This window comes from Buteo buteo, chromosome 13, assembly GCF_964188355.1.
Source record: "Buteo buteo chromosome 13, bButBut1.hap1.1, whole genome shotgun sequence".
Classification (NCBI taxonomy): Eukaryota; Metazoa; Chordata; class Aves; order Accipitriformes; family Accipitridae; genus Buteo; species Buteo buteo.
This window is the reverse complement of record NC_134183.1, coordinates 21,534,399-21,557,067: the sequence shown is the minus strand read 5'-3', so window position 1 is coordinate 21,557,067 and position 22,669 is coordinate 21,534,399. Positions and strand designations below refer to the sequence as shown.

General features: G+C 40.0%; 1 protein-coding gene across 1 annotated transcript in view; it reads left to right on the top strand.

Moving 5' to 3' along the window:
* Positions 1-22,669, top strand: part of MCTP2 (multiple C2 and transmembrane domain containing 2) — a 107,387-nt gene that overhangs the window by 81,070 nt on the left and 3,648 nt on the right. The window contains exons 18-22 of the mRNA XM_075045036.1: positions 1,348-1,470; positions 4,344-4,385; positions 15,351-15,460; positions 17,844-17,953; positions 20,290-20,387. Of these exons, the coding sequence (XP_074901137.1) occupies positions 1,348-1,470; positions 4,344-4,385; positions 15,351-15,460; positions 17,844-17,953; positions 20,290-20,387 (483 nt within the window). The remainder of the gene's footprint in view (positions 1-1,347; positions 1,471-4,343; positions 4,386-15,350; positions 15,461-17,843; positions 17,954-20,289; positions 20,388-22,669) is intronic.

Here is a 22,669-nt window from a genome sequence, read left to right as displayed (position 1 = left end):
AGGTCCATAACACAAAATACATTGCCATAAATATCCCATTTTGTAAGTGCCAGCATTGCCTTTATATGTAGCGTCTGACGGGCCAAGAATGAAGGGAGGTAGAGATTTAGCTTTCTGATCACCCATAGAGTTTTCCCTTTGTTGCAGTTTGAGGTATATTAACTGGATCTGACTCATTTTCACCTACCTGTATTATTCTAAAAACATGATTTTTATTTCTGATCATTCCAGGTTTCTTTGGGGAAAGAAAAATCAGATAAATGTGTTTGTGCCTTGTCTTTAAAGGAGATTGTTTAAAATAGCTTCAAGTTACTACCAGCATTAGGCAGTTCTCCTGGAAACACTATGTGTGAGTAGAAAAGGAAATGGGATCACAACATGCATTTTATGGCAGTTCTGGATTTAGTTTATTAACTTTGCATTGCCAACCACTCCAAGTTTGCAGTCCGTTCAGGTATCATTGGTACTTGTAAGATAGGGCTGCAGTTTGGCTTGGTATAATTTTTTTTAAAAATCCTAAGTAATTTTTAAATCCCCATCACATTAGTTACATGATTTGCCAATCTAGTTTGCAGAACAGAACTTCAAAATTTGGCTTCTGGTTTTGCTATTAGTGGATTTTGTCAGATACCACTCCAAACACATGAACTCATACCATTTCTGGGCAGAAAGACTCCAAGCGGCCAGTGAAATCGGAATATGCTGTGCTAAAAAATGGCAAGTTTGTGAGATTGGAGTCTAGGCTTACTGGATCCCTTTCCAAAATAATGCAGCATATGCTATCTAGAGCCTTGCCTCCTGGAAGGTGATGGTCCTTTCCCTGTGCTGCTATGCTGAGAACATAGGTGGGTTAACGGTGAAGATGGATTTGCTGATCATCCCCTGTGGAGTGACAAGGGAGCTGGATGGCTCCTGTTGCACAAGAAGAAGAAACTCTCCTCTAGCCTTGTGAAAGACCCCCTGGTAATTAGGGTTTGATGAAGTGGAGCAGGTTTACCTCTTAAGTGGGTCTGTTATACACTAGCACTAAGGACAAAAGGCTTTCAGGCTTGAGGGGGTCCCAGGAAGGAGTGAATAAAGCCTTCGGACTAACCTTATGTTGTGGCCTTGTACTTCACCAGAAATAGAGGAGGAGAAGCTAACAAATGGCAGCCTAATGGATTCCAACAGAATAGAAAGAGAGCATGCTTTGCGAGCAGATTTTCTTTGCCAAAAAAAATAACATGAATGAGGTTAACAGAGATTCAAGGATGAATGTACATAGGGATAATGACTGAAAGGCCTTCTTAAATATCTTTCTCTTTAAACACTTGTATGTGTTCCCTTCTGCTGCTTTTTTTCTCCCAGGTATTTGTGGTCACTGTTTGGAGCGTGGAACTGTATATGGTGCCCCTGGCTCTGCTGGTGCTTTTTGCATACAACTTCTCCCTCATCACAACGGGGAAGGTCAACAACACGCAAGATGCCCAGGCAAGTAAAGTGGCAGTAATGTTTCTGGCAGCCCCAGCTTGAATTTGCCCTTGAGCAAAATGTCTTGCATTTTAATGGTATTAAGCTAGTTGTGTAGCTAAACAGCATTTTTATTTTGAAGTTACTAAGAAGAAACCTCAACCCTCTCAATTTTCATGATTCAATTCAAGCAATAAACCATTCAGAGTAGTAGGAGAAGACAACAAGAGTGCGTAGGAGGGGGTTTTCACTTACTAAATAACTACAAAGGTTTGTAACTAAATTAAATTAAGAAAGACTTACAAAGTGACAAGTTCCTAAAACCCATGCCCCTACTGCTCTTAGACTTTGCATCACACTGATGATTCACGATTCGCAGAACAGGAAAGTCAATAGAAGCTGAAAGAGAAGTTGGTTGTTTTTAAACCTTGTCCTGTGATCCGAGACTTTAAGAAGCCCTTATTCATCCCCCCCACACCTCACTTTTAAATGACAAATGCTTTTTTATTTTTTCCATGGAAATGTAGCCTTCAGTTTTTGAACTCGGAAAAGATTTAAATATAAAAATAATAAGAATATATGTGGCAAAGTGCTACTGTTGGGGTATGAAATGCTGTTTGATGTTGCCCACTGTCTTTACTTACATAACAACGGTAATTACAGTTAGAAATGAGAGCAAATTCGTGGATGTCCATAATACTCTGCTTTTAAATGTGTAATAAGCACAGTAACGAAATACAGGCTGAATTATAGCTTCCTTATAAATTTTGATAAAAAGACAATTGACATTTGTACTCATGAAGAATACCTGTACCCAAACAAATCAAGTGGATTCCATACAAAGAAATAATATCCTAGAATGAAAAAGGTCAATAGCTGGTTTATTAGTTTTAGCAAGAAAAGCTGCTCCTAGTTCAGTTTTCGTCTGTTCCCAAGTGGAAGGATTGTTTAAAAATACAGAAAGTTGCATTATCCAGACTAGGACATAGACTTGATTTGAAAACAAATGGTAAAAGAAATGCTTTTCTCTAATTTCATCCAAGTCCAGAATAATGTAAAAAGATATTGTGTGTCTTCAGTGATTACTTTATTTCATCAAGAAAATGAGAACTTCTCATGTGAGAGAATCCCAGGCAAACAGATGTTTTTGTTTTTAATGCAAAAGGCGGTATAAAATAGTAACTTACCCAGAAAAAAATACACAGAGAATACCTTTCAGCACCCATCACTCATCCTGTCATGAATTTGTTGCATGTTCAAGTGAGGGGAGTCTCACATAAGTCAGCAAAACTGAGCAGTACATCATTCAAGTGGATACTACAGAAATGCTATATCTGAAAATACAGGTTAATTGTAGTAATACTGAAGAAAGATCCATCAGAAAGTTGGCCGTTTTCCTGATACACAAACTATAAGCAATGCGATGCTGCGAAATTCAGGGGTGCATTTTGCATAAGCAAAGTTACACATCTGCCTAAGTGCTTTGCAGGATTGGGATCATATGGAACAAGTAGTCAAAATGCCTTTAATATTACCTGATTTCTTTTTTATGTGTGTCTATGATTCTAACCATCTGTAGGTCAAAAATAGACAATCAGGTGCTACCCCTAGTCACATCTGTCCTGCATATGAGAAAAGGTTTTCTTCAAAATACCGGTGCTTTTTACACAGTCATTTATTTATTTTTTGCTTCTTCAGACCTTGGCTGCACATGCACTTTGGTTTTTCTGTGCCTGCATGCACTTTTCGTGTACATAGAGGAATGCGAGCAACAGTCTTTGCAAAAGTGGACCCCAAATTCTCTCTGATTTCTGTGCTATAAAATGGAAATAACAGTATTAACCTTGTACGCATGATCCAGTTGCCAGGAGGCTAAATTCGTGAATATTGGCAAAATGGTTTATGATTTACAGATGGGGAGCTTCTATAGAAATGTAAACCACAATCAGTGTTAATTCAGCCGCTCAGGGTATTCCAGAGAGCCAAAGAGTAAATGTGGGTATCTGAGCTCTCAGTATCTTCTGCATACTAGATGCAACTACTTTTTCGGGGGGTTTGGGGGGGGAGGGGGACCCAAGAAAAAAACCCAACAACCCTAAAACAAAACAACAACACCCACCCCCAAAACCCAAATCCAAAACATCTTTTGATTGTGAGTCTTCACATTCTTTGCATGTTTGCTGTATTTAAACTTGTAGTACACTGATTCAAATGTACCCATTAAGTAACCAAGAAAAACTTGGAGGACCCTGTTAAAGGCTCGGCTTATTGAATACCTGAACTGAAAGCAAAGTGCTCCTAATTTCAAGCTTTAGCCAAGTCTTTTGTTTTCTCCCTACCTGTCAGCATAGCAGTTAAAGGGAGCAAATAATGCTGCATAGAAATCCGACTGTGATTTGTGAGATTGATTATGTTCATACTAATGTATTTTCTGAAGTCTAATGTTTCAGTAATGGCCCTAAAGGGAGGGAACAGTCATTGTAGCAGTGAGGATGGAACAAGTTGAGTATAGAGTCCTCAGCCTTGACATACCGGCTGGTTCATTTGTCAGACTAAGAACAAAGCTGTTTACAGACAGTAAAAGTCAGCAATGAATTTGAAAGCTTGTTGCCTTCAAACTACTGGACGCAGCCACTAATGCTTTATTTAGACTTAAAATTTGTATAGGGTATTGCATGCTTTGTTCAGGATATTACAAAAAAAAAAAAAAAGTCGTCCTTGAATACAAAACGTTATTTCTGAAAGGTGAAAGTGGTAGGTTTTTTGATGACTTGCAATAGAACTGGGAGAAAACTGTATAATGAAACATTGTGGGAGTATCAGAAGCTTTTGAATATTGGCTGTCACTGAAAAATAAGCTTAGTGTTTTGTAATATGGACATCTGCTTTTGCAGGAGCTTATGGGCTTGGATGAAGATGAGGATGAAGATGATAAGGTAAGCATGTCTCACAATTGTGTTAGCTAGAATCAGAAGGAACGTAGGAGAGCAAAACCCCACCATCCTATCTCCATGAGATCTTCATTTATTATCTGTATTAACTGGGAAAACAATTGTTACCAGTTTGCTGATTGGCAAATTTGAAAGTATGAAGAGATTGGTTTATGTAACATTCCATAGCGGTGTTACCTACGCGAGACTTCTGAACATTAATGGAATCTGAGCAGTCCCCAGTTAGTGCTTAAAATCAGAACAGGCACATGTTCATGTATGTGCATTTATAGGTATGTGTATGGGTGGATGAGGTGCAAAGACATGCATGAGTATGTAAAATCCTCCATCACTTCCATTTTGAGTGTTGGATGACATTCTGTACTAATGGCTTTCCCCAAATGATTTGGGATTTCCATTTATGTAGGCCAGAACTGGTGTGATTTGTGGAGGACTGGTTAGAATTTTCTCAACATTTCTTTCAAAGCCTGGGAAAAAAATGGTTTTAGTTCATCGTCTGAAATGTAGAAAGAATTGGAATTGGCAAGGCCTGTTTTTTATTTTTATTGGAGCATACTTACTCATTCTTCTCACTATGAAAAATTCATTGGATTTTTTTTTTCCAAGTTTATCAAACCAGTGACAAATGATAAAAGGATTAGAGGGCATGACATTTGAAGAAAGATTAAGAGAACTTAATGTATACAGCTTGAAAAAACATAAGTAAGTGAAGGAGGATCTGATAATCTATAAATACTTAAAAGCTAAAAGGTGAGGAATTATTTAACGAGCAACAGCATGCAAAGGAACATTAGCTGTTAGGAAGAAAATGTTCACAAGGCGATGTGAAACTTTCAAATTGCATGCGAAGTTAATAAGACTCTTCTTGAATATTCTATGTTTTAAGAGTGTTACAGTGAAATTGTTGATCATTGAGAACTAAATCAATACCACGGTTAGCAAGTGCACCTTAACTCTTCTCAGTCACAGACACTAGAATTGAAGCTCAGCAGACTAATTGATGGGAATGGTTATTTAAATTTAACCTGCTCTTCTGTGGTGGTTGTATTTTATTGAGCAACCAGAAATCTGTCAAAATTATGAAATGAATTTTAGACAATCTAGTTGAAGATGATCAGAGGGCTGGAGCACCTCTCCTATGAGGACAGGCTGAGAGAGTCGGGGTTGTTCAGCCTGGAGAAGAGAAGGCTCTGGGGAGACCATATAGCAGCCTGCCAGTACCTAAAGGGGGGCTGCAGGGAAGCCGGAGAGGGACTTGTTACAAGGGCATATAGTGATAGAACAAAGGGTAACAGTTTTAAACTGAAAGAAGGTAGATTTAGATTAGATATATGGAAGAAATTCTTTACTGTGAGGGTGGTGAGGCACTGGAACAGGTTGCCCAGAGAAGTGGCCAGGCTGGATGGGGCTTTGAGCAACCTGGTCTAGTGGGAGATGTCCCTGTCCATGGCAGGGGGATTGGAAATAGGTGATCTTTAAGATCCCTTCCAACCCAAACCATTCTATGATCCTATGAATTACAGGTTTCTTGCAACACACAATTGTTTAAATGTTCTCATTTATAATTCACTCTTTGCATCGTAAAATTGGTCAACTAAGTGGACCAATGTCTGGAACTCATCAGAAATTGCTAAATGGAAGTTGCATCTTTTTCAAAGGAATAATGTGTATCTCTAGAAGTCTGTAATTTCTATTTTGTGGGTACCCGAGGCTAGACACATGTAAACATTGACCCTGCATCTTATTCGTGTGATCCCTAAAGGTGTAACTTATTCGCTGGAACCAATCCCATTTGCTTTCTTGTTTTTTAATAGTCGTCTTTTTCATTTGCAAGTGCTGAGGTGGGAAAAAAAAGTAGAAATGTATTAAATAGGTATTTAATCCTCTGTTTCCTGTGCTGTGCAACAGATTCATTGCTGCAAAGCCAAAATATTCTATGTTACATTTACCCTAGATTTAACCACAGTGACTTTGGTTCTCTCTATAAATACAGCTGGGTCACTTAACTATGGATCTAACCACTGCATTTTTGCCACACACTTCCCCTGCCCCCCCCCCCCCCATCTAAACAACTTCACTGTCATTCTCTTTTGTGGTTTCTTTTAACTAATTATGCAGGTTTGTGAAAACTCTTGAGAGTCAATGTTGAGCTGCTGATGATTTGGCCCTACCATTTTGTAACCAGCGTTGCCTCTATCTCCATTTCATGCATGCACAGTGAATCTTTGAAATGGAGAGCTGGCAGCATTGGCTAAAGCTACTCACAGTAGACAATTCCAGTAGGCTTTCTCATCAAGGTAACACTATATATCCCAACATTACAGCAATAGTAATTCATAACTTTTATTAATTGATATACTAGTGTTATGGGCCTATGGAATTCTGACACAGAATTACCAGGAGAGAGAATTGCCAGCCACTACATGTGTCCCATGTCAAGTGCTGTGCAGCATTGCTTTAATGTCTTTGTCCTGTCCTGAGTATATAACCTTTGCGTCAGTGATAGACTATGCTTGCATTCTGATGACTTGCATCTTTAAGTACATTAGGTTATTCTAAGTGACTTTTCCAAGTCTGAGGGTGGCCAATGCTCTCTAGGGAGTGTAAGAAAAATGTAATTTTATGACATTATCTCATGGCAATGTCAACATTTAAACAGACAACTATACTTTAAAAGAAGTCTGTGTATTTTTTTTCCCCTCCCTAATACAAGAGTTCCTAAAGTCAAAATCTGCTAGTTGGGTTGTGGTATACGAGGTCACTGTTTCTGCTTCCTATCATCATGCTGTATCAAAATACTTGCACACATAGCCTTTCTGGGTTCTGCTGCATGTCAGACATAACAGATCATGCTTCTGGGAATTGTAACACACCCTCTAAGAGATGAATTGTTTACAAATTATAAATACACAGACACTTAGTTCAAAAACCCAAGAGCAGATTAACTCCCTCCACCTAAACTATCTGTCTTAAATGACAGGGCTTAATTGCCAGCTCCCCCTTTCTTTCCCCCTCTCCCCTCCCCAAATACCAGCATGGAGGACTGTAAAAGATAAGAGAGCTCTGTCCCTTTGGCACAATTTGTTCAGTGGATGAATGCCTTCTCGGACTTGTGCCATCTTGGACATGGAGTTCAGGCTGCATCGTGTCAGCTCTGGGGTCTGTCAGGCTGCCTGAATAAGGATTGTTTTAAAATTACATCACCGAAATATCTTTTGCCTGTCAGTAAAGGTATAGACAAGTTACATGCAGCTTAGTGTAAGTTGTCTGATTGTTGACCATTTCTATTTATTTTACTTTTTTTTTTTTTTTTTTTCTTTTTTTGACAATGGCTGTAGAGCTTCAAGAGCAGGCAGTTATCCTGTTGAATGAGTGTATCATAGCACCCGGCTGGAAAGAGTCTTGGAGTCTTCTCATGATCTTATGTTGTCTGGATAAAAGATTGCATCTCTTCCAAACCAGACAAAACTTAAATTACTACTATTGCCAGGTCTGGTAACTGATTCAAAAGAAAATCAGAGGCAAAACTAAATCAACAATTCCTACTTTTTTTTTCCTTCGAGGGTTTGTATCCAATGGTGAGCCAGCATAGCCCTGCTTGGCTAGTGGGATGCAATAGGGAAGGATCAGATGACACTGTGGCTTTAAGCCAAATTATTTGGCAACTTCCAAGAAATGTTTAGTATCTCATGTATTGGAAAAAAGAAAAGTGGGAAAAAATCCCCAAAGAAGAAAAATCCAATGTTTCTAATGTAGGAAATTCTCTGTCAAAAATAGGTACCAAAAATATACAAAGTTTCATGAACACAATTCAAAAAGACTCCAGCTGAACAAATTAAAGTCAAATTCATCCAGTAGCAAACAGCTGACATTTTCCATTTGAGTTAGATTCAGCATGTGGAAACCTTCCGTATGGATCTTATTTGTACGGGTGGATTACGATGAAAATTGCATTAATTTTCTCCACAGTAAAGGTCAGTAATTGAAACATGAACCAAGAGTCTATTGTGTAAGATGCTATATCCCCATACTTAGGAAAGGTCATTCAAGACAATATCATCTCATTGTTTTCTTCCCTAGAAGTATAAATAATTTCATTAGTTTTTCTTTTTCTCTTCAATACAACAATTGCAATATAATATTTCAACATCTCCCATTAAGATTGCTGAAGAGAAATGATGGTAAAGACTTGAAAATACCCCATGATACACAGGGTAAGTTCAGACTAAAAAGGAGCACCCACCTTCTCCACAAAATTATGGGCAAGATCGTGTCCTACAAACCCCACAAGGTGTATGTTTGTGTAGACGTGGACTCCCTTAAATTGCTGTTCTTCCTTTGGTTGGCTCTTTGTAGCTTCTCTCTCACTGCTTCCTAATGAGCCCAGACCATGAATGCATTAGTGATGGAGAAGCCTAAGGGACAGATTCTGCTACTTGCCTGAGCTATGCTCACTGCAAAGCTGGAGGGTGGGACACTTCTAAGCACACATAAGCATCTGGTCTTGCAACCGTCTTGACTAAAGCGTAATACAGGTTTCCAGGTATCACTTAAGACACAATTATAGCTTCTGTAAGTTTTCTCCAAGCTTCTTACTAACCTAATCAACTTCTGGTTAAGACACAGTGCAGGGGTTGCTCTGGTTGTGCTTTGCTCTTTGCTTGGGAGCCTCCTGTGTACAAGAAACAGGAAGATATATGGTCTGTTATTTCTTATTTACACCGCAGCATTGTTTAGTACTGCTTTTATCCATAGGCATCCCATAAATTGGCACGATCCTTGCTTCAGCATCATGACTTGTGCATTTGTAGGTTTAGGAGGGATGGGAGAGAGGAGTTGAAAGGAAGGACTTGCAGAGGACTTTTAGATATACTAGGGACTGTGGTATGGCTCTCCTTACACAGAAACCTTAGCAGCCTTATGGCAATTTAAAATTCTTCCTCTTGCCCTGGAGGTAGGTAAGCCAACACTGTAACTTTTCTAAATCTCTGGAGAAATATTAAGTAGCACTAGGCAGGTCACTGGGCCGAGCACATAAACTTCAGGGAGTTCTTGTCCCTTAAAAATTCCAACTATTTAAAATGTTGTTAAAATTTATTTTGAATTGGTCAGATATGTGAATAGGTCTTTCTCCTGTACCCCAAATTGCTAAAGATCATTACCTAGATTATAGATGATGATCCAGTAGTTTAAGTCTAATCACCATGCGATTGTTCTTAGGTCTTGTGTATTTCCAGGAGAAAGCACTTATTTTGACCGAAGTTGTTTTCTTTCCCCTTCCCTTTTTTAAATGAAAGATGACTGATGACTTTTTATCTCCATTCAGGCTTCTCTCTTGTTGCTTCTTACGCACATGTTCCTCACCTGAATGGTGTTTTATTCTGTTGTGACTACCAGTATTACTTTAAAACTTGTAGCAATACCACCAGACTTTGGGTTACTTTACATGTCTATGAAAACGTGAGCAAGTACAGAAAATGCCCCTTAAACACCCTGCATTTCACGCCTGTGCAGAGAGAAAGCAACAGAGTTATGGCCTAAGCCTCTCCACGTAACTGTTTCTTGGCTTGGGCTTAGGAGACTTTTGCCGGTCCTCTGCACAGATGAAATTCGTCTAACGTAAGCAAAGAAAGTGTAAGCATTGCTGAACAAGGCGTGAAGTGGTCATCTTCTGCCTTTTAGCCAGTGTTGCCCCAGCCTTAGCTGTAGGATGATGTGCCATTGCTTTTAAAATGTGTCCTTTTAAGGCTGATGGTGCTCTCCTTCATATCAGTCTGAAGTGATTCTATTGGCTCTGGTGGAATTATTCCAGATTTCACACCTTTTTAACTGAGAGCATAAATTGACCTGTATGTGTTGCATTTCCTCTATTTGGTAATTATTTCAAGTACACTCAGATTCGCTAAATTTCCACAGCCAGGCAGGCACATTTGCAGCATGGTGTTAATAAACAAAAAAATCCTGTGATGCACAGTTTCAGGACTGCACGAGGCAATTGCTCAGAGTTTGGCAGCCGTCCTCTCTGGGTACCCGTCCTCCTGGAAGTGCCGAGAAGCCCTCCTTGACACGCAGCAGACATTGCGGCACAGGGCAAGACGGTGACTCAGCAAGGCAGATTGCTGGGTTCGTTTCAGCCGCCTTTGGCTCCCACCGAAGGCAGGATCCAGTTCAAGGTTGCTGTGGTGACTATTTTCAAAGCTCTGCCTGGAATTCATTTTAGCTACCAAGAGACTGTCTGTCACTCCATGGCTACCACCTCCCACAAGAGCTTCATTCTGCTGCTAGACTGAAGCTGTTAGTGAAGTGTTCCCTGCAGACAATAGAGGCCAGTGGTCTGCTGTTTATATCCAATAAAATCTTTTTGATTTCAGAAGTTCTTCATCTACAAGTATTTTGGCCTTAAGATATTGTTTGGCACAGGTTTTGCTGGACACCGGTAAGGTCAGAGTTTTGTAGCCTAGCGCAGAGCAAGCTGCAAGTTAAATCCCACTTTGGGTAAGTTTGCTTTTCTCTAAATAACTACAGCATGGGTTTTTTTGTAAAAAAAACCAAACCCAGAATAATAGTAGAGCAAAAAGGCATGCATGCCTGAGCTTTTTTCCTTTCTTTCTTCTTTCCATCAATCTTGTTTGTTGCTAATACACTGTGGAATTCATATCCGGTACATGGGATAAATCCTGGTGAAACGTTACCCTAATGTGCTGGTAGCAGCAGTGGCGTAATGAGATAGCTACTGTAAAAAAACTAATCTTAAAAGTTAGGCCAGTCCAGGGCTAGGCAGACTAACTCTTTGAATTCCTGAAGATATTCAAGATTTTCATTCCTGACTTAGTTGTCTGTATCCTGTTTTCTTCCTCCTTTTGTATTAATCCCTATTTATTTTTTTCTCCTCCCCTTTTCCTCATCCTTGCCCCCAAGTGTTCCTCAAGTTAATATATTGAGTTTCCCTTGGCATGCCAAAAACTGCTGATGAATACCACTTGTTTGAAAGTCACATTCATGATTTCTTTTTGTGCGAGTGTTTTATACGAAATCCAAGTGAGCAAGTATTTAGAACTTGCTTGTGGCTTCAAGCCTAAGTTTTTAGTTGTGTGCATAAGATATTTGCAGTATGCATCAGAAATATGCTTAGTGGACAACATTGGAGTGTTGCTTACTGGTTTGGATGTATCCAGAAGAAAAATATCTGAAGGATAGATTTAAAAAATAGGGAACAGCTTTTTGTAAAGATGAAAGCTATTAATCTTTGAAACAAATGTTCACAAGAAGTTAGAAGATCTCCACCATCCAAGTTTTCAATTCAGTAGCGGATGCTTTGCTAGAGCACAAGCAGAAACTAGCGTTATTTTGTCTTTGTTGCAGATCAGACAGTTGATAATTTTTTGCCTTCAGTCTCTTCCTCCATAGCTCTTCTGATTTTCCCTTGCAAGCCCAGCTCTGATAATTGTTGCTCACTCATTGTGAATCGCCATGTTAATGCTGGAAATGTCCTCTCCTGGCCCGCCCCATATTTCACACACTTTTAAAGTCTTTGGCATTGGAAGTACCTCAGTTTTGTGGTTGCATGACAGTTTCTTTTGCAACTGTCCCTGAATGTCTGGGAGCAGCATAACATTGTAGGGAAGGGAAGGAAGATCACAGAGCTATAGTAACCCTTTGAATGCATTTACATATCCTGTTTATTAACTTGTCCGTATTTCAGAAATAGAAAAATCCAGAAGCACCTTTCATTCAGTACGACAGAGATTTGGTGTCTTCCTTTACAAATTTAAGCTGAAGACTTAATTTCTGAATTTGCTGGATGTTGTTTTTTGTTTGTTTTTTTTTTTTTCTTCCCCTGACATGCTTAATCTTTTGTAAGACCCCTTCTGTGTTTTTTGTTCAGGCAATTAATGTAGAAATGAAGGTTTCTTAAATCAGGATATGCAAGGAAGATTTGTAGTAACACACTGATTATATAATTAATTCTCAGTTGTAAACTCATTTTGAGGGAGTTAATTCTTTCCCAGAGGCTGAAGACTAGTTTTGGTCCACCCACAGTGCTGTAATCAGCTAAGAAATAAAGAAGAAAAAAGCTTGAAGGAATGGAAGTTTCATGACCGGTTTTAGGAGAAAAATGCCAGAAACAGGCAGGATGTTTTATTTTTAATTCAAGCCAAAGCTTCTGAGCTGTGATTTTTGAACCACGGGTATCTAAATCCTGTTTTCAAGCAGCATAATATATTGAGTCTAAAAGAAATCAGAAAGGTATGATACCTGAGGAGGATGGAGAAAAATTACCTGTGTGGTGGGACCTTGCACAGATGGGAAAGTGTGTTTAGTGGAAGATGTATTTAAGACTATTTTTTACATCTTCCACAAATATGGCGACATTCAAATATAGCTTTCTGTATGACAGTTGCCCATTTACTAATAAATACGGACCAGTGACTGTCATCTTGATGGACTAATAACTCTCTTACTGCTTCTGACAGTGTTTTGTGAGGTACTGACTTCAGAAAGCATAAACAGCACTCCAAAACCTAAATAATTTGGAAAATCCTGTTTGTTGTCCTTCATTTGTCTGCTTCTTTCTTGCTTAACCAGTGATGTAATCATCCTGTAGATGTGTTTAGACTGCAGGTTTCCAGAACAAAACACTAATAACAAAGAAAAGGCGTTGACAAATTTCCAGGATTTTCAAATGATTCTGCGCACATATTGCAGTGCATACTGCAAGAGCAGTTGCTAGCCTATTTTACTCTCTAATAACTGATTTCCTTTACAAGGCTTTCTAATCCCAGTCTGTCTCTGCCTTTTCCTTGGTTGGGCATATTTTGTATTATAAGTTGAAAACACCGTTGTCTAGGGGTGATTTTAGCATGCATGCTAGATAACAATATGCATGCAATTATATCCTAGGAACTGGTAGTTTCTGTTTTATTTTCTTAGTCTGGTTGGTGGCTGCAGCAGAAGTTATGTTGTATTGGATAAACTGCATTACAACCACATTTCTAAGCTCAATCGAAGACGTGTAAATGAAGTCAGCATGATGCAGATAGAGCTGACAGATGATTTTCCTTGCAGGTCTGGGTAGCAAGAGTAGGCTTGCCCTGGAATATCACTTTATCTAAAGTGGTTTCTTGACCCCTCTGTCTGAATTTGGATGGAATGAAATTCCCACTGGCTGGTTCTCTATGAACTGCTCCCCAGCTATCTGCTTCCAAGTTTGGTGCAAAAAAGGCAACTATGGCTAAGGGACCATTGCACCATTCTAGTGAGTGAATAGTTAAATATAATCTTAATGTGTCATTTACATTCAAGCCTAACAAGGTTATAACTGGAGTTGTGTGAAAATGACTTTTTGGTGCTATTTTCACATAAACTGACTATTTATTTATTTATTTTGTTCTGGGGTTATTTCACACCCCAAGGGTTTCATTTTTGTTGGTTGTTTTATTAATGTAAAAATACTCATTTTCACACCCAAATGTGTGATTATTTAAAATGCTGCTTCTATTCATTGTGCACTCACTTGCAACCTAAAGGCAAATATTCAAATGACTGGAGCTTGATAACTCCATGGTGGTTTTGGCTGGCTTTTTAAACTCAAAAATACTGTGAAGAGAAATGGGCAGTAAGTAATACAGAGGGTTACAAGGTCTGTACTGTCATGTCTGCATCTCAGCATCCAAGGATGGTTCATATGTTATTCCAGCACACAACGATGTAGTGCAGTGCCCTGTCTTAGATGCATGCAAACCCTCTCACAGCACAGTAATGCCAAAAGGCTGTAGCAATGAGCCTTCACCTCTGTGGCCCAGTGTGACTTTAAGTAGCCTCTGACCCTCTCTCCTGCATGGAAGAATAATGTGGGTTCACAACACAGAAGCAGAATTGCAGCAGTGTTGATCCGAGTGTCTCTGGCCCTTGCTTACTCCCACCCACCCTCTTCCCTGCCCCAGCAGCTGAGGACCACAGAGAACATGGATGCAATGTGCATTTTACCAGCATCTCCCCTCTCTGGGCACTGGCTGGTTAAAACACAACTTAAAATGTCTTTTTTCTAAATTGGGCTGATTTTGGAGAGTCTAAATGTGATGTAAAATCAGTGTCCAGGGCTCTGCATTTTGTAATAAGTGAATGTTTTGCTGATTTCTTGCTAGAATATCTACAACCACGCCAATTTGCATGCCTGTATGTGTGTTAGATTGCTGGCAAAGAAATGCTGAATGCTGATAATTGTATACTGATTTCCAAGGCTGATTTAAGTCATTTTGATTTTTAATTCATTCTGTGCTTCCTTTTTATTTCTGCACATGTGTAGTAATGTCCTGTAATGTTGTTGCCTAAAATAAGCAGTAAGAAATGAAGTTGTGAGATGGCTGCTGTAAAAGGAAAATGACATTTTTTCCTTTGATTCTTTTTTTTTTTTTTTTCCTCAGTAAAAGAATAGGTCTCTGTATACAAAATGTTCAAAAAAATGTTGCATTCACTATCTTGCTGCTAATTTATATACAGAAAACAGCATGGCTGTTGGGAGCTTACAAAGCTCAGAAAAGTGACATTCAGAAGTTCTGTACAAGAATATTCTTGTTCTTGAGAAGCACTGAGCACGCAGCACTCTCCTGCAGGTCAACTGGACTCAGGGGTGCTCAGCGTCTCTTCTGGTTTGGCATGCAGCTGGGTTCTTCAGTGAAAGCCTGGTTTGAGATCCTGGAGTCGATTTGTGTTAGAAGATGTAGAAACCTCTGCCCATGTGCTGAGGAAAAGTAAGAAAATATAGGGAACCATATGCCTTCATGTTAATTGTATGTGGTAAACCCAGGGGGTGTGTTCTTTCCTTCCTTCATTGATAATACCCGAGTTTATGGATGCATCAGCAGTAGTGGGAATCTTACTTTCTTCACATGAACATGTTAACAAATACTGAATGTATAAAAAGTTTTGGTTTTCCTTTTTTTCTGTTAGGAATCTGAGAAAAAGGGTTTAATTGATAGAATCCACATGGTCCAAGAGATCATCATAGCTGTTCAAAGCATCCTAGAAGAAATAGCATCATTTGGAGAGAGGATTAAAAAGTAAGTGATAATTTTTTCTTGCTTAGCCATGATTTGCAGTGAAGCAGAGCCAGGAGGAGGATTAAGGTGGAGAGAATTTCTTCTGTGAAATGTGAAAAATGACTGCAAGGTGCAGCAGGAGACCCTAGCCAGTCCTACCACTGTTCCTTCTTCTCATGGAGTCCTTTACTCCACAAATCTTTCCAAAGTATAGAGAAGGGGAGAAGCCATGTGCTCTGCTGATGTAGCTCTCACATTCACCTATTTGCCCAGATTTCTGGTCTTGACTGTCTGTGATGCGGTAGGGAGTCATGATGCCACACAAGGGAAAATACTGCTTGAAGATGTGGGCACAGAAGTATCAGGTATTTCCTTTAATTTCCTTCACAGAAAATAGGTAGGAATTGATGGTTGGTGTCGCCTTTCCCATGCCCTCCCTGCCCTGGCCTGGTTACAGGGGTTACCAATCACTTATTTCCCTGCCCAACGCATTGATGTTCTTCTCTCTTTACCATTTTGAGCTGTCTGCTTCCTGCGGGTGCTATGAGGAAGCCCGGAGGGGGGGGTCCGGGTCTGTTTGCAAGGGGAGGCAGATAGGGTATTCCTGACCTTACAAAGGAGAGAGGTGAAGAGCCTAAAAAAAAATTCCCCACACAAACACAACAAACTTTTATAACCCAATCTGTATTGGAGCTTAATTGACCCACATTGTTTTCTGTTTTGAACACAAAGTGATGGTTTGTGATCAAACCACTCTACTGAGGAGCTGGGTTCAAGCTAAAAATACAGCAAACGCATGTGCTGTGGTTCCACGCCGGACACCCCAGCTGGGGTGGAAGTGGCCCAAAGATGTATTCCAGTCTATGAACAGGGCACTGTTCTGCCCAGCTGCATGGCAGGAAGACTCAGAGCGCTTAAACACTATTAACTCTTGTATTCATTTTGGTAACAATGGTCTTAAAGAACACTTTGAGTATTAATGTGGATGCCCGATGTAATTTCAGAAGAATTCCATTGTAACTCAACAGTGATGTACCATTAAAAAATTGCCACCAAAGTTTTTCTGTAAGTGACAGACTGAATTGTGCTACAGTTTCCGTCTGTCACTCTAGTTATACAATCATAGGGAGTTTTAATAGTTTAATTGAATTGAGCTGTTTTGCTATTTTTTTTACTTTAACTTAAGCTACGTTGATTGATAATGATGGGTCCTCTCCCACCTATCCTTACTTAATATTTAATACATTTATTGAAGCTTAAAAGTAATTCTTTTAGCATCCTATTAATTTTATCTGTCAAGGGAAGTTCATCTTATTTTATAGCCTGATAAGTGGTCCGCATTGATTCTGTTCTTCCTACTCCCCGTCATCACGATGTGATGAAGTTAGCAGGTAGATTGTATGAAACGGAGATGCCCAGATCTGTAAATCCACCTATGAACTAATTGGCGTTCCTGTAGGCCATGTATCTCAATGTTCGGTGCATGCTGTAGAGATGTATCTTACAAGGGCACAGGGGGACAAAGTAGCTTCAAAGGTGTGTTAGCAATAGCTGCTCACCTTAAGTCCATCGTGGGCTTACAGATGAGTGGTCTGAGTGAAAGAAAGTCCTGTTTTGTGCTACAGTGCTGCAAAAGTCTGAATGACTGTGGTGACTGAACCTCTTGAGAGTGCTCCCCTTGCAATGTTGGTAGTGGGCAGCAGCTTGGACTGCTGCTAGCATACTATAGCTTACCCAAGACAGCCTCCTATATACAATATAGTAAGGAATTGTTGAAAATGTGGTGAAATAAAAGCAGATATATTAATAATGAGAGAATTATATAAAATCTTAATCCCTAATAGTATACAAAGAAATGACTTTAACTGCTCTTTTAAGGTTTAGCATCAGTTGTAATTAATCCATTCCAAGTTGTTGTTGGGGTTGAGTCTGGCTACCTGCCACATTTGAGTTGTGCACTGACACACATCCCATGTCATCCCCACTGTGGCCCAGTGGAGCCAGCTCAGATGGCTTGCACCTGCAGCACGGCCTCATCTCCAGATCAGATAATCTGCCTGTGAATAATGGAGAGCTGACCGGTGAGCAGAGATGTGTAACAAGTGTGACACGTATAAGAAGAAACAAAAACAACTTGCTACATGCCTTACAACTTCAGTGAGTTCCCCAGAGACCATCTTCTCTTTTCTTTATTGTGATACCTGCCTCTCGGATATCTCCCTTAATCCGTTATACCATTCTGATGGAGGAATCTGCTTCTCCACCTTCCAAAGGGTCTGCAATTTACAGTGCATTTGAATGCAGCGAGCACTGCAAAGAGGTCATGAAATTATTATGGGGTAGCAGAGTACAAGCTGTGTCCAAGAACAGAAACAATGAGAAAGATTATTGTTTTTCTTTACAGCACATTCAACTGGACGGTGCCTTTCCTCTCTGTCTTGGCCTGCCTGGTCCTGGCAGCAGCAACAGTCATTTTGTATTTTATACCACTGCGGTACATTGTTTTAATCTGGGGTAAGTACTCCACTGTGTCTCATTTGCATACTATAAATACAATATATATCTACAGAATAAAATCAAACAAGCTTTAAACTACCTGTTACACAGACAATCAGGTACTGTTCCTTAGAGGTGAATAAATATGCTACGAACTTTTTAAAATTACCTTCCCCCTCCACCCCCTGCCAGGTGATCCAGCAATCTGCTTTTCTTCGGGTTCTTTATAAGTTTCCAACAGCACCACAAGAAAAGCATTAGCCTAGATAAGCTACTTTCAATATTATCATTCTGCAGGAGAGTAATTAACTTCCTGGTTCTGGAGCCCCCCCGGCTGGGAAATCGTAAGGAGTGGGCAAGAGGTGTTTGAAGAGCTGGACCACGGGGGCCTGGACCCCAGGAGCCTTTTGGGTCTTAACTCCCCTGCAGTCAGGAGGAGCAGTGTGCCCAGTACTCCATGGTCTAACGGGAGACACTGAGCATCTCTGTGTCCAGGGTCAGAAAGTATTCATTTCAAGGTGCATCATGAAGTAAAAGAGGAGCTTTTAAAAATGAAGTTTCCTGGTGGTGTTATGAAGAAGAGTAAGATGGTCTTTCACAAAAGGAGATGGCATTCTAGCTGCTGAAGACTTAATCTCAAAATGGCCTTCTATCTTATTTAGGGTGATAGCTTTTATCTTGGCCTTGAGGTACAATGGCTGAGAACACAGTGCAGGTAATCCTCACAAAACCACTGAAGCTCGGCCCTGGTGTGGCTCTGGGCTGTAGGGACCCCCCGTCACCCTTCCAGGGCTGAGCCATCTGCTGCTGTCTTGGCTCTCCTGCATGCAGAAAACGGAGGGAATGAGAAGGTGGCAGTACAAAAAGCCACTCTTGGGCAAAAAAAATAAATGAAATAAAGGATTAAATCAAACAAAAGAAAGGGCAAAAGGGAAGGAGAGAAATTGCTAGGAGTAAAAAGTTCAGTAACAAAATATTGCTGTTCTTATATGGAAGACATGGTGAGTACATGAAAACTATACATCCGTTCAACATCATCTAGACTGACAGGGCCTTCAAATATGATACATGTTAAACAACTACCCTGTGGCAAGGCCTCAAAAGACCTTATGGTATTTTCTGTTTTTTAAAAATCAGGTACACAGAAAACTGTGTTGGCATTTTGCTACAAGTATGTGGCTTAAAAGCTGAATCTCAGATGTGAAGCAGGTACATTTCAGAGAGAGGAGAAGGCTGGAGCAGCCATCACATTTGAAATTGCTTTCAGGGAAACTACTGTGAGATTTTGGACAGGGGCATGATGGAATCGAGTGCTGTATTATGATCCTTGGAGGCAACCAACATTTGAATTTTTTTGCTGTTCTTTAAAATGGGTTAGCTGATTTTCTTCACCTAATGAGCCTTTGCTCTTCTACTACGCCTTTACATAGCCACACTACTAGTTGCTGTTTCTCAGTGGGAAAGTGGTGGCAACAGGGTGTTAAGTGGCTGCAGTGGCACAAGGGAGGGCTGGGAAGGGTGCTCAGGTCTCTCGCTTTCTCATCCCGCTCCATGCAATAGAGATGGTGCTGGCTGAGGGCTGCTCATCACTCCCTTTCCTCAAAGGGAGGAGAAGAGAAGACCTCATGAACTCCACAATAATATGAACAGTACGTTCCCATGGATCTTCTGTCCAGACTAGGGACCACCTCTGACAGCTGAAGTACAACTAAGTCCACGGAGACGGGGAGTGCTGTTGCTGCAGTTAATAAGCCAAATTATTCATCCTAAGATCAAAACAAAGTAAACCTTGTGATAAGTTTTTACAGTTTCCCACAGCATCATAATATGGCCAACTTGTCAAATTTGGTTCTGCAAAGAAGGATAAGCTATGAGACATGATGGGGAAAGGAAGCTTTCATTTTCAGGAGAAATAGAAGGAAAAAAGCCTTTATCCTGCCCAATTATTTTCTGAACCTTCCAGTTCCCTGGCCAAGACGAGAGGGAATGTCTTTGGTCATGTAGGATAGCAGATTTAACAGCAGTCTCGGCTGCAAATTTGTGTATTCTCCCCACAATATCCCCCAGAATGAATGCATGCTGCAATCTCTTTTTGCCATGTTGTTGACAACAGATGATCCCTGAAGTAGAGAAATACTTTTATAAATAATGCCCTCTACTTCCTCCAGGAGGCACTTGTGAATGATTCCACACGACAGGGAACGTGCGCGTGGCTTTAAGTCCGAGGCACTGTTTTCACACTAATTTTTACTTGTGAATTCCTCTTTCCTTTTTCACCTTGCCTGAACAATTTAGGAAGGGAATAGAAAAGGGTTGTATTATTTTGTTTGCATTTCTGGTTTTTTTTTTCCTAGGCATAAATAAATTTACTAAGAAGCTTAGAAATCCCTACGCCATTGACAATAATGAGATACTAGATTTCCTCTCCAGGGTACCATCTGATGTTCAAAAGGTAGGTAATGAATGACCACTACCAACCGAGGCAACAAGCGGCACTGAGAGCGCCCGGGTGCTCTGCTTGGGGAATATGATGCCAGTGCACTTTTGAATAATGGAGATAAGGAATCAGGGAAAATCCACAAAGCGGGGGGAGGTGTTAGAAGAGAGGGGAGCCAAAATCCTTTGTCAGAGGGATAAAATGATTGCAGAAAAATTATCCTGAAAAGACCTACTTAAAAATGATCTGGAAAATCGCCCAGCGTGGTTACTGAACTAAGGTTTCTGTCACCTTTCTGCTCCAGTATTTGTACTGAGGGAGGGGAAAATAGTCTCTTTGATAGAGATAACCATCCAAAAGGATTTGCTGTATTCTCCCTTTTCTCAAGATGAAGGGGGAAGGGAGGCATTATTTCTGTGACTTTGTGCTTGCTGTGTTTTTTTTCACATCAGCTGTCCCTCAAAATTCTTCCTCTCCACCCACCTTGAGCTCCAGGCCTCCCTTGGACAATGATCTGCTCATGTTTTTCTTTAAAGAAAGCCTTGAGATGTGTATAAAATACTCTGTGGTTGATCAGATCAATCTTCTACCGTTATGGAATTATAACTTTTAATCTAACCAGAATCTATTCTCCCTCCATTTCAGTCAAGTCTCGTCTCTTCTCCTATTTCTTTTAAACACCACCACTGTCTTCAGTAATCTTGCCTATCTTCCTGGAAATTATTTGAACAATAAGTCCTTTAGAATGTCAAGATCTGTTTATTTCTCTTGGAGCAAGGAATATAGTCTTGCTGGGTAAAGAAGCCACACAATATAAAGAATTCTTTCTTTTGTTTTAATCAACTGGAATCTACGTCCTCATGTCCTGATCCCGATGCCCTGGATCCCACTGACGTTGTACCTTCCTCTGTGAATCATGGTCCTTTCACAGTGAGGTGCTGCTCACTGTGAATAAGAGGATCACAATCTCTCCTATAGTGATTTTACTCTGTTGGAGACAGAAAAATAATTGCCCACATGCAGTGTCAAGGCATCTGGTAGAAAGAAGGTTGAAAAAGGCTTCTGGTGACATTTATCTCAAGAGGCCACCAGATTGGTTGGTGGCAGCACTAATAACTTGAGAGAAATCTCGCCATAGACTGGTGGGAGGAAAAAAGCTAAACAGAAATGATCATAGAGACATTAAGCTTTAGTGTATTTTTATTTTTTGTCATTGCTTTTGTAGAGCACGCTGGATTTGCAGTGATGGTTTGCATATGCCCTTTTAGTGTTTATGTTTAAAGATAAGCTGCTTTTCTTTTTATGCTTTATTTAACATTTACATTTATAACATTTCCTTGAGTGGCTTCTATCATTTTGGGATCCTTTGAGCTCTCCAAGGAAAATGATAACCATTTTCTATGGGAGGAATGATAAAAATTCCTAGGATGGGAGAAACCTTCTCAGGGTTCTCCACTAGTGCTAAAAATAGGGAGCTATGTGACAGCCACATGCCCTAGTGAAAAGTCATCCATGGCAGCTCCAAAGCCCCTCTGTCTGCTTCATTTTACATGCTATCAGTGCATCATCATTTCACTATGTTACTGCAATGAGTTAGAAATTACCTCTGTCTGTACATTAGCCATTTACAACCCATACGTGTTGGACAAAAGACAGTGGAGGAGTGAAGAAGATGGCACGTTCAGCAGAAGTTTCCCCATGATTTCAGTGGGAATACTTTTCTGTAGCACAACAGACAATTTGGAGATTACACCATCCTTGTCAGTTTATCACACGTTTTAACCATTATATTGTATATGAAATTGCTTTGAAAGGTGGAGGCAGCTTTGTCCAGGTTCTATTTGGGAAAATATTTTCCTTTTTTGAAATGATTAAATATGTCAGCCTCCCAAGGTCTGTGTATGGTTTTGACAACTGTCATCTTACTGCGCATTGGGATCCACTTGAATTGAAACTCCTGAGAGAAGTTTATTAAACTTATAGGTTAATGCCAGAAAGATAAGAAAAACAACTCCCAAACCAAAACAAACCCCAAAGATCTAGCCTACATTGCTGAAATCAGGTAGAACCCCATGTATCTCATTAGAAAAAATCTGCTTTTAATATTTTCGTTTCAAGAAATGATGCATGACTTCTCAAATCCTTCCTGCAATTAATCCCCCATGTTCCTGTGTTTAGAAAATGATTCATTACTTTTGAACCTTCCTTAGTTTCCCTTGGTTTGTCCTCGGGGAGCCGTTAACACACACTGTAGTGAGCTAGAGTTACCTAACTGCAAACGTCATGTCTATTTGTTT